Here is a 12,207-nt window from a genome sequence, read left to right as displayed (position 1 = left end):
TCGATGGAGGCTTTGATGCGCCCTTGGTTGGTGCTGGTGGCGTCGACGGTGTATTCGTAACAGTCGTCGTAGGTGTTTGAAACCCTTGACTTACTGGAGAGTCCGATCGCCCATGGTTTTTTGCACTCTTACTTCCTCCACCCATTTTTGCTGACAATTAAAAACCTGAAAGTGACCGATTAATTAAACAAAGAAGCTTTACGGAAAAAGATACGTATAAATTATATACAACATAAATTCCTATCTTGTTTGTTTCATATAAATGGTCTCACGGATGGCGCTAAATGATCAAGCATATTTTCACGAGGTCAAGGTGAACCTACGCTTGCGTGCATAATGGGGTTTAAGGACTAACAACATTCGGACCTCCGACGCGTAGTCGTGAATAACCCACATCGGCAGCGTTTCGATTCCGACAGGGTGGCCAGTCGAGAGTCCACCAACAACCTAGCATACGAGGTTGAGTGGCCTAAAGACATGAAGGTTTTATAGTTCGAGACATACCTGAAAGTCTTTAAGATTGTAAGAAGCTTTGTTCGTACGATGAAGATTTGTATGATGTGGTTTACGTATGAGTAAACGAATGAATGTATTAGGTTTTATGAGCTATGTATTTACAGGCTCATGAATTAGGGTTTCGGTAAAAATCTCTTCCCTAATTAAATGCAATCTTATCCCAACTAACTTTTGTTATTTAAGGAAAAGAATCCGAATTGATTATACCGTACATTTTTCTAGAATGTATTGGACCCTTATGCAAGTATACAAAACTCGCATCAGATGGTATAGGCGCATAGAGTGCGGCTATACCCATGCCATATCTCTGACATGACAGTTTTGTGTGCGGTTTAGGGCTTTGTATGCCCATCCGCATTATCCTGCGGATATGCGTATCATTATAGGTCCATTGACAGGTTTCTTATAATTAGAGGGGTATCCAACAATTTCATAACACCTATCAATGGTGTGTCCTAGTTTATTGCACTTAGTACATTTAAGATTTAGGTTAGGACCCCTATTGAATCCTCTTTCTCTTCCAAAACTGCCATTATTATTATTTCTGTTTGTCCAAGAGTTGTTATTAATTTGAGCAACAAAAGCATAGTTTTGAGTTTTAGATGACCCAACCCCAGAAACCCCCCTGTGTGATTCTTCCCTTGATAGAATAGCATATGCAGACTTAACATCAGGTAATGGGTCTCTAAGTAAAAGATTACTTCTGGTTGACATGTAAGTATCATCTAATCCCATTAGAAATTGCATCAACTTTAAAACTTTGTTATGTCTTTGAAATTCAGGAGCAGCAGCACAAGTACAAGCAGGTAAGTTAACCATTTCATCATATTGTTTCCATAATGTGTTAAGTTTATGATAATATTCGGACAAACTACTACCGCTTTGTTTAACAGAGCTGATTTTTTGATGTAAATTGAATGTTATAGACCCATCAACTTTATCATAGGTTTCCTTAAGTTCAGTCCAAACAACAGAAGCAGTAGCAGAAAATATTTGACCAGAGTATAATTCTTCAGATATAGAACTTAACAACCAAGATAGTACAATAGAATTACACCTATCCCATTGAGCAGCAAGGACTTCATTATCAGTACTTTTCCTACATGTTCCATTGACAAACCCTACTTTATTTTTAGTGGATAATGCAAGTAACATAGCTCTACTCCAAACATTGTAGTTTTCAGTCCCTTTTAATTTAATGAATATTAAAGGTGTATTGGTTGTGTCACTAGCATGCAGATAGAGAGGGTTACCAAAGTCAATCTTACTAATCAATGTAATAGCAGTTTGATCACCCATAGTAGAAGACAGGCAAGAATCAACACAAGCAAGACAAAGGAAAACACATGCACAATTATAAGATTGAAAGTAACCTGATGGCAAAAGCTAAGCAAATCTGTAGGGATAAAGGACTGAGTAAATGGATGCAAGCACACAAATGCAAATGCAGCCTATAGGATGGTCTGAGCAGTGGTCCAGATAAACAAAATCTCAAGAGGATTCTGTTCCAGGTCTTACTCAGAGTCCTTTTCTTCTACAAGCAATATAAAATGAATCACACACAAGAGATAAACAAAGGGATAAAAGAATACAATACAGTGGTGATCGGCTAGGAAAAAAAAGATAAAGAAGAAGTAGCAGCAGATTGAAGAACAGCTTCTTTAGGGCAGCCCTTGATTAAAAACCTAACCCTAATTTTTACAAATTAGGGTTTACAGTAAAAAGACCGATGGATCTGAGAATCCACCACCAATACGATCACAAGAAATCCAACAAAACAAAATCAACACCACAATCGGCACAGATCACAACCACCACAATCAGAACAGATCACAATGACCAAAATCAACAAAATCGATACTGATGAACTAGTAACAGATCACAACCACCACAATCAGCCAAACTGCTCTGATGCCATGATAAAAATAGAGAAACAATTATAGAAGATGAAGCTTGAATCAATTTCACTCAACACAGTGCCAAGATTATTCTAATGAAGATCGATGAATGCAGACTCAATTATAATTGATGAAAAAAATAAATATAGCTAAGTACACTTATAGGAATCAGATTGTATCAATTACAAAATTGGATATATAAGCCTATATAACAATCGACCCAGAATAAATAGCAGATGAAAACGAGATGATGATGATAATATTAGAGAGGAGCGTGTCTGTATTTTTTTGTGTCTTGCCCTAATCCCTTCACTCGTGGATAAATATGCCAGACAAGAGGAGGCGGTACTGGACAGCTGGACAGCAACAAGCCCAACAGCAAAGAGGAGCCCAACAGCTTTAGCACTCCAATGGATCAACCAACATTAAGCCCAATAGACCCAGACCACAAAACCTACAAAATGCTAATCATACAATGAGAAAAGAGTAAAAACATTCAGGCTTGAGATTGATAATTTTAACACAAGGCTTAATCAATATTAGTGTTTTAGTGACCAAATTAGTGTTTTAATGACCAAAGCTCATTTGGGAATGAAGGAAGCAACTATCCTAAGCATGTATGAACAGGTTTCATAAATTATAGATGCCCGAAGTGGTCAAACATTTTTTGATCAAAATCTGGACAATAGGATTATGCGGTCGATCCACGGTCATCCGTGGAGTCGACCGTGCAACCCTGATTTCATAAATCTATGTGCAAGTTTCCACGGACTCACCTTATTTTTCATTTTAAGCTTTCTATAGTTTTGGTCTTTTGCTAGAGCAAGTGTGCATTAGTGAACTTGTTTATTTATGTCAAGATGTCTACCATCACCTTTAGTTATGTGCATATGTAATCATCAAAACACTTATTGTTAGGAGTTAGGATTAGTATAGTCATTAAGCATAATCCCATGTTAACCCACATTCTCCCCCTTTTTGATGATGACAAACACATAAGTGATGGTGTACATTTATCTATAAATACATACAAGTGTTAACATCACTTATCCAACTTTCTCCCCCTTTTGTAGAAGCAAAAAGGTTAGCTCCCCCTGAAACTAAGCTCACCCTAAGACAAATGCTCCCCCTTGAATCGTACATGGTGGAAAATAACAACCACAACACATAAAAACACACAATTTTATTCATTTCTCACAAGAAATACACACATAAACCTAAAATAAGAACACACAGTAGAATCATGCAAGTAATATCTTTGACGAAATTTACATGATTTTGGTAGGGATTTAAGAGTAGTGATTTGAGGAGTGATGATTCTCCCTGATGATATCCTCAAGATTGGTTAACCTTTGATCAACGTTTAGAATGTTTCCATGAATTACACTATTTTGTCCCCGAGGTGAGAGAGAATAAAAGTTAGGAGGATTGTCTAGTGAAGGTTCATGGACCTGTTTGATTGAAGCTCTACATATTGGGTATGAAGAGGCTTGAGTGGGATGGTGAAAGGGAGATGTCATACCAACATATGTGAAAAGTTTGGTCAGATGAAGACCATACGGAAGGGACATACGAAGATTTTAAGCTGCATGTTGCATTCTTGAAGCCATAAGAAATGCAACATTTACTTTGAATGAGTTCAAAAGACACCATAGGAGAGTGATCTCATGTGCATCGAGTCGCCCAAGCTGTTCACCCTTTTCATAGACGTTTGAGGTAATGATTTGTTACCAAAGATCATACGTTAGAGCGAGATGACGAAAAAGGAATCCATCCTCATTGATGGAATCAGTTTTAAGTGTTCCATTGCATAATGTTTCAAGAACAATATCTCTCTTTACCCACTCAGGAAATTCATCAAAGGAATTTGGATTTAAGAAGAATGTTTGTCCTTCATTCAGAACATCCATGATGTTTCCAAACTCTTCAAGTGTCAAAGAATATCCTTTTTCATAAAGTGAAAATGACATCTTTGCATCATTTTGTGAAAATTTGAAGTTTTTGTAGAATTCATTGATGTGAAGAGGGTAAAGTGGTCCTCTTAGATTAAGGAAGGCATCCCACTTAATTTTGAATAGATTATCAAGAGAATAGGTAGACAAATGATGGGTAAGCACTTCTCTTCCCTCAACAATAGATCTCATTTCTTAGAATTAAATGGTGATGATTGTCTTGCTTTGATGATTGATTCTTATAGAGAGTTGTGGATGTGACGACCCGGAAATTTTCGACCAAATTTAAACTTGATCTTTATACAATTTCGACACGATAAGCAAAGTCAGTAACATTGAGTCTCAAAATTTTTGGTATTGTTTACATAAATCCAGTTAACCTTTGACTATGCCCGACAATTCACGAACAATTGTGTGTAAATATAAATATAAATATATATATATATATATACATATATATAAAATATTTTGAATTAATAAAAGCATACTTTAATCAATTAGAATTAAAAATGTAAAATAATAAATATAATAATTAAGTTGTTGGTAAAATGAATATATATATTTATATAAATTCTGTACATAAGTGATACTATATATAATGTAATATATATAAAATTCATAAATATTCAATATTCATTACAAGAAAAATGATTATATAAGACCCCTATAAGTGTCCTAAAATGTGCCGTTTTAGGACCTTTCACTTGAAAGGACGCACCGAAATGGCGTCTCCTATAAGACGGTTGTATAAAGTGAAAAGGGTCCTAAATCTCGTATATGATTATAAGACTTTTGTTTGAGTCATATAAACAAAATCGAAAGTGTCCTTATAGAGTGACATATTAGGACACTTTATAATATTTTGAGACGTACAAAAGGGTCTTTAAAACACTATATATGACACTAAATCTGTATTGATAGACCATATTAGGACCCAAAAAAATGTTTTAATATAAAGACAAACTATGTTAGCACCAATAAAAAGGTCCTAAAATATCGATTTACTACTTACGACCACAAAAAAGGGTCCTATTATAACTAGATGTTAATTTAATACCACAAAAAACGTCCTAACAAGTCATAAGTATATATATATATATATATATATATATATATATATATATATATATATATATATATATATATATATATATATATATATATATATATATATATATATATAATTTCTAGAAATGAATTTGGAAATCAAATTAATTGAAAATTTCATTAAATACCAAAAAGGATTTAATACATAATATTGTTGCAAATAGCACTAAACATAGGTAACTTAAACAATATAATATCCAACATAACAGTAATGTAACAATTGACAATTAATGAAAAGCATCAAGTCATGAAGCATAAGTCCGATGTCTTCATTAAATCTTCTCAATCGAAAGGCACTACCTACAAACAAATTATTCATGTACAAGCATAAACCTCAACGATGTTAAAATTAATAATTAATAATAATAAAAGTTATAAAGACATAATACCGAATTAAATTACATACACTTCCACAAACTGTAAAAAACAAAATACCAACAGTTCATAGTTAAATCAAATAAGCAAATTAGTTCAGCTAAGAATCTATAACATATATATATATATATATATATATATATATATATATATATATATATATATATATATATATATATATATAGTTAACTGTTGCGAAAGCTTGAAATTAAAATAAGCAAATTCGTATTATCATGCCAATTAAAACCAATAAGATTAGTTTAACATGAATATATATTCATTTGCATATAAGAGACACCACAGAAAACAGAACTTTAACGCACATACAGATATATAATATCTCATTTATTGATAAAAATTAAAATTACTAGCAAAGAGCACATCACCGGACACGGTAGTACTTAAGCAACACCAAGGAGCTTCTTGATATCCTTCTGCAATGTAGGAAAAAAAAAAAGACACTCAAAAACATGAGTTTTTTAAAAGGCGATCGTTATGAACAAAAACATAAACATATGTTATTAACTTTTCACCTCGATGCTTAAAGGAGTAGTGGTTGGAGCATAACGATCAACAACCTTTCATTTGCTATCAACTAGAAATTTAGTGAAGTTCCACTTTATGCTGTCACCAAGAAGCCCTCCTTTGCTTGACCTCAAAAATATGTATAACGGGTCGGCCGCTTTTCCATTCTCATCAACCTATACACATCGAAAATTCCATTTAACAACAAAAACAATTAATAAAACAAAACAGTACACTTTGGGCCTTGTCTTTCAAGAGCAAAAAAAAAAAAAAGGAATGACAGTACACTACACCAAGTATTTTAACAATTTCTGATCAGTTTCATTTGATGTGGCAAAATGGGTATGCTAGTCAGGTTGAGTGACAAGTCAACACGATTTACATTGGTTGAAACAGCACAAAATGTTTTGGGTCAACTCGTAAATGGTTAACGCAATTATTATGATTGTAACGCCATAGTATTGCAAAAATACTATAGGGTTCTTTTAAGGGAGTTAATTCAAGATTTAATGTACTTGACATAGACTTTGATCAACTTTCAATACGTCCAAACCATTTATCGCATTGAAGAGAGATTAAATGGGTCATAATGGCCACCTTTAACTTCCAATCCCACAATACAAACCTTGCCAAAGACGGGATACTCAGCTTTGAAGCGAGTGCAAACAAACTCCTGAATTTCTTCATTACTTCCTGGTTCTTGCTCGTTAAATTGATTCGATGGAAACGCAAGAATCTCAAGACCTATAAAAAATTAGCTTTAAATTGCAACAAGCCCTTCGACATTTTTTTAAATAAACACACAAACACCTAAAGAATACTATAAATAACGAATCTTGATCTTTGTACCTCTGGTACAGGGTAGTCAACTCAGGGTAATTAGAGTTCGTAAAGCCACTGTGAAACGAAAACAATGAATTAGATCACAGTCGTAATATCATTATCGTCACTTTTACCATAAAACAATATTTAAAGCTCACCATTGTGATGCAACGTTACCAATCAACAAGACATTTCCCCTAAACTTGCTAAGATCCACTTCTTGGCCCTTTGCATCCTGAAATAACATCGAACATCAAACCAACGATATAGTTACTTTCTATAAAAATTGTTGTGCATCGTTAATGAATGCTCATACCAAGTGATTCAAGAAACAGCCTTTCTAGATAGCAATACATAAACACGCACAAGTTAATTGATCAAGTTTAAAAGTTTATGCATAATCTAAAACAATAAAGTTCAAAAGTTCAACTTATTTAGATCATTTCAAAGACTTATCAAGTAACATGAAGTAAACAAAACACAAATAACATAATCAAGATTAAATTTTTACATCAAAAGACACACACCCACAATTTAACTAAACCATCAGTCCATTAATCAATAAACATCAGAATATCAGATCAAATCCTAAACTCAACTAAAATACACAAACCTAAATTTTCACCTCCACAAACCCACAACAATCAAGGTGTCTGGGCAAGCTTATTTCAAGGGACATATAGTAATTATTGGAGGAGAAAAACATGTAAGGTTAAGGCATCTTTTTTAGAGCTTAATGGAATTCGCATAAGTTTTAGCTATAATAAGCTAATTCAAGGTTCCAAACACCAACTCTCAAAACCCCAAAATCAGGTTTATCTGTTTATACAACTAAACCATACATAAGATGAAAAAGAAGTACACCAAAATGTTCATACCCAGATTGTAAAAATACATCCTTAATCAATAAAAGTAATTTCAAACCATAAAATCAGACTTATATCAGCTAAATAGCAGAATAAAGTTTGGATTTTTATCACCAATAATGACAAAGAAAGAACCTTTAATCAATGAATATCACTTCAAAACCCTAAAAATGAAATAAACAAACGTTAACACTGAAATCATAAACTGATTGCTTCGATTGATTGAAAATGTGTAGTTGTAGATATCTAAAAATCCTCATATCCTGCTACTACCATTTTCCGACTTCAAATCTGTTGCTACCTTTTTTTATCGCTGAATTCTTCAAATCTGTTGCTACCAGAGAGTTTTTGCGGTGATGTCCAAAAAAGGATAATTTTTGTGGTTGTAATGAGTTTACATGTACCAAAATCAAAGAGTTTTAATTACCAAAACCAAAGAGTTATAATCGCGTTGTTGAAGAATCTGTGCGTGTGTTGCAGGTTAAATAAAAAATAAATGGAGGATAAGAATTTTAGGGGAAATAGTTTAGGAGGGATACTAGAAATTCTTGAGAAAAATGGAGGCAATTTACCCGCCCAATTTTTCTTATTAATTTTGACTCTATTTTGAATTTGGTGATTTATTTTAGGGATTTCAATTTTCCAATCCAGGCAACATATGTGAATATTGAATTATTTTAGGACCCTATAAATCATGTGTCATATCAAATATCAAATAGGTATGATACAACTGTGAAAGCGTATCTCATAAGTGTTCTATTAAAACCTAAGATAATTTAACCATAAAAACTCATGTATCACATTAAATTGCATTTTAGAACACCACTATAAAACCGTATAGTTCTTTAGGGCACCATTGAAAAAGCGTAAAGCTTTTTAGAACATCACTTTATAAGCGTATAGGTTTTTAGGACATCTTATAGCTTATTAGGACACCTCATTATAAGCGTATCTCATACTGGTACCTCAAATATTTAACCGTCCCAATAAATGGCCCTTAGGACCCTGATTTACGAGGGTCCTAGGGAAAGGGTCCTATAAACTCACTTTTCTTGTAGTGATTCAATATATGTTGTTATATAATAAATATTTGATAAATATGATAAAATTAATGAATTGTAATATTTATATATTAAAGGTAATGACAAGATAAAATATAGTTATTATATTAATAATGTTGTTATTACTTTCATTAAAATAAATATTAATAATAATATCAGTAATATGAATATTATTAATTAATATTATATATAGATATAGAATTTAATACATGTAATATTCATGTTATTATTATTATTCTAAAAATCATTAATATTATTAGAAAATAATACAATTTACTAATATTATCATTAATAATATCATTATTATCATTTTTATGATTACTAGTATCAATATTATTTTTATTATTATTATTATTATTATTATTATTATTATTATTATTATTATTATTATTATTATTATTATTATTATTATTATTATTATTATTATTATTATTATCATTAATATATATTTATTAATTATTAATATTATTATTGTTAATAGTATGTTTATATTAAAAGTATTATTATTATTAATGTAATTATAATTAATATTATTAATTATATAGTATATTATATATATTATATAATAAAACGAATCGGATATCTGTATGTCAATATCTTCTTATTTATTTATTTATTTATTTATTTATTTTTCTCTTTTCTATTCAATTCGTGAATTCAATTTGATATCCAATCATCACAACAAAACAAACTATCGCTGTATTAATCATTCAATAATAGCGTAAAATTCGTTGGGCTGTTATGGTAGAAGGAAGGACACCAAAATTTGGAGAAAAACAATCTGACTCCCCTGCTCATTGTAACTTTTTTTCCATCACTCAATTTCAAAACAATTGTAAAAATCCAAAAACGCAGAAGTGTTAGAAATCATCTAATTGAACTTTTTGCAAGTTTTCAATATCTAATTCCTCCGATTACCTTCGAATTTTTGAGTCAAAGTTTACAATCAAAAAGTCAACTAAATCTTTAAAATTCAAATTCGTATTGTAGATGTTGTTCCAGGATCAATTGACAAAGCCAGAAGGTTCCTTGAAGGATTTATTAAGTATTTTGTGAAGTAATCATAGGCTATAAGTGTTCGGATTTTATAATTCAATTTTCACCTTCATCGTGTTCTTCGTGGGTAATCATCACCATTCTGTGATTTTAATATTAAGTAGGATTAAGATTATGCACAAGATGTTAGACGCAGTGATTGAAACTCATTTCATTTGATTCCATACAACAATTGCATCCAATGGATGGAATTTGAATTCTGTGTTCATCGTTAGTGAAGAACATACTCCTGCTATTCTATTTTTATTTTATTTTGATTCTTCTTTTTCTGTCAATCAAACACCCTCATCAAATTGTCTGTTTTAATTTCAAAGTCTAAAAACAAACTAGTAATTCGTGGTTTGGTTGATTGTATTACGGATCGATTGGTTTGTGATGATGAAGAAGAATCAGATAGAAACTTATAGAATATATAGTTTAGGTTAGAGATTTAAAACAGATAACTGATACAGAGTAATGGTAAGGAGTGTTTGTGCGTAAGCAGGAGGCCTCGGGTTCGAGCCCGGACGTGGGCAGCTATTTTTTTTGGAACTCTTGTGAGGTAGTTTTCTCACCATTATTTATTATTATTATTATTATTATTATTATTATTATTATTATTATTATTATTATTATTATTATTATTATTATTGCTAGTATTAATTATTATTGTTAAAATTGTTACTAATACTAATATTATTATCATTACTTAGTAGTATTGTTATTATTATTACTAATATTAATATATGTATTATTATTATTATTATTATGATCATTATTATTATTATTAGTATCATTATTATGAACATAATACAAATTATTATAAATATTATTATTAGTATCGTATTATTATTGTTATTATTAATCATTATGATCAAGATTATTGTTATGTTAATTATTGTTACTACTAACGTCAATATTGTGAATATTATTATCATTGGTATATGTAATATTATTATTATCATTATTAATAAGACTAGTCTTAGAATTAAGCATTAATTGTATTATTATTTTCTTTTAAATTTAAATAAGAGGATATTAGAATATTAGGAAGAGTGTTATGAAATAAAAATATTATAATTAAGTTATGAATTAAGTATAATATAATTAAGATTTAGTAAAGATCCTGATTAAAAAGTATTGTTATAGACATTAATTCAAAACTTCGAATATGAAAATAATATTTTGCTATAAATAATAATAAGTAATATGTATAAATTTATGAATTTAAAAACTATGGATAAAATTATGATTTAAGTAAGTTATTGATTATTATTATCATTATCATCAATATTATTACTAACACTACCATTAATAATAATTAGTATTATCATTTTATTATTGCTAGTATTATTATTATTATTATTAAAATAACTATTAATTATATAAAACCATATCTAATACATGTAACCTAACTCTATTATTATAATAATAATTAATTATTCAAGATATATGAAAGAAATATATTTAAGTTATTAATGGAACACATAATGTATTAAAACAACAGTTATATCACTAATAATATATATATATATATATATATATATATATATATATATATATATATATATATATATATATATATATATATATATATATATATATATATATATATATATATATATGTTCGATTACAAGTATATGTTTTAATATATATATGAATGATATAGGTTCGTGAATCCAAGGCCAACCCTGCATTGTTCAGTATCGTCGTATGAATATTTTTACTACAAAATATTGTAGAGTGAGTTTCATTTGCTCCCTTTTTAAATGCTTCTGCTATATATATTTTTGGGACTGAGAATGCATGCGCTGCTTTTATAAATGTTTTACGAAATAGACACAAGCACTTAAAATTACATTCTATGGTTGGATTATTAAATCGAATATCACCCTTCAAGTCTGGTAACCTAAGAATTTAGGGAAATGACCCCTGATTGAAGCGAATCCTAAAGATAGATCTATGGACCTTGACAAGTCCCATTCGGGGTACGAATGCTTTAGTACTTTGAGATTATTATACGGACGAGAGGTTCTGTTTTGGGGATAT

At 30.3% G+C, this 12,207-nt stretch overlaps 1 protein-coding gene and 1 pseudogene across 1 annotated transcript; both read right to left on the bottom strand.

Moving 5' to 3' along the window:
• Positions 1–873: 873 nt before the first annotated feature.
• LOC139890074 (uncharacterized) lies at positions 874–1,815 on the bottom strand. Its single transcript, XM_071872976.1, has one exon. It carries the CDS (start codon positions 1,813–1,815, stop codon positions 874–876), a length of 942 nt encoding a protein of 313 aa, XP_071729077.1.
• A 4,434-nt stretch (positions 1,816–6,249) lies between these two features.
• LOC139890073 (probable phospholipid hydroperoxide glutathione peroxidase) lies at positions 6,250–8,321 on the bottom strand (annotated as a pseudogene).
• Positions 8,322–12,207: the final 3,886 nt, after the last annotated feature.

Source organism: Rutidosis leptorrhynchoides, chromosome 2, assembly GCF_046630445.1.
Source record: "Rutidosis leptorrhynchoides isolate AG116_Rl617_1_P2 chromosome 2, CSIRO_AGI_Rlap_v1, whole genome shotgun sequence".
Taxonomy (NCBI): Eukaryota; Viridiplantae; Streptophyta; class Magnoliopsida; order Asterales; family Asteraceae; genus Rutidosis; species Rutidosis leptorrhynchoides.
Note: the sequence above shows the minus strand (reverse complement) of the source record. Positions and strands in the feature narration are given on the sequence as shown.

Bases quoted from the DNA above. Each gene is read 5' to 3' on its own strand.
- LOC139890074 (XM_071872976.1), bottom strand. From the start codon at position 1,815: ATGGGTGATCAAACTGCTATTACATTGATTAGTAAGATTGACTTTGGT.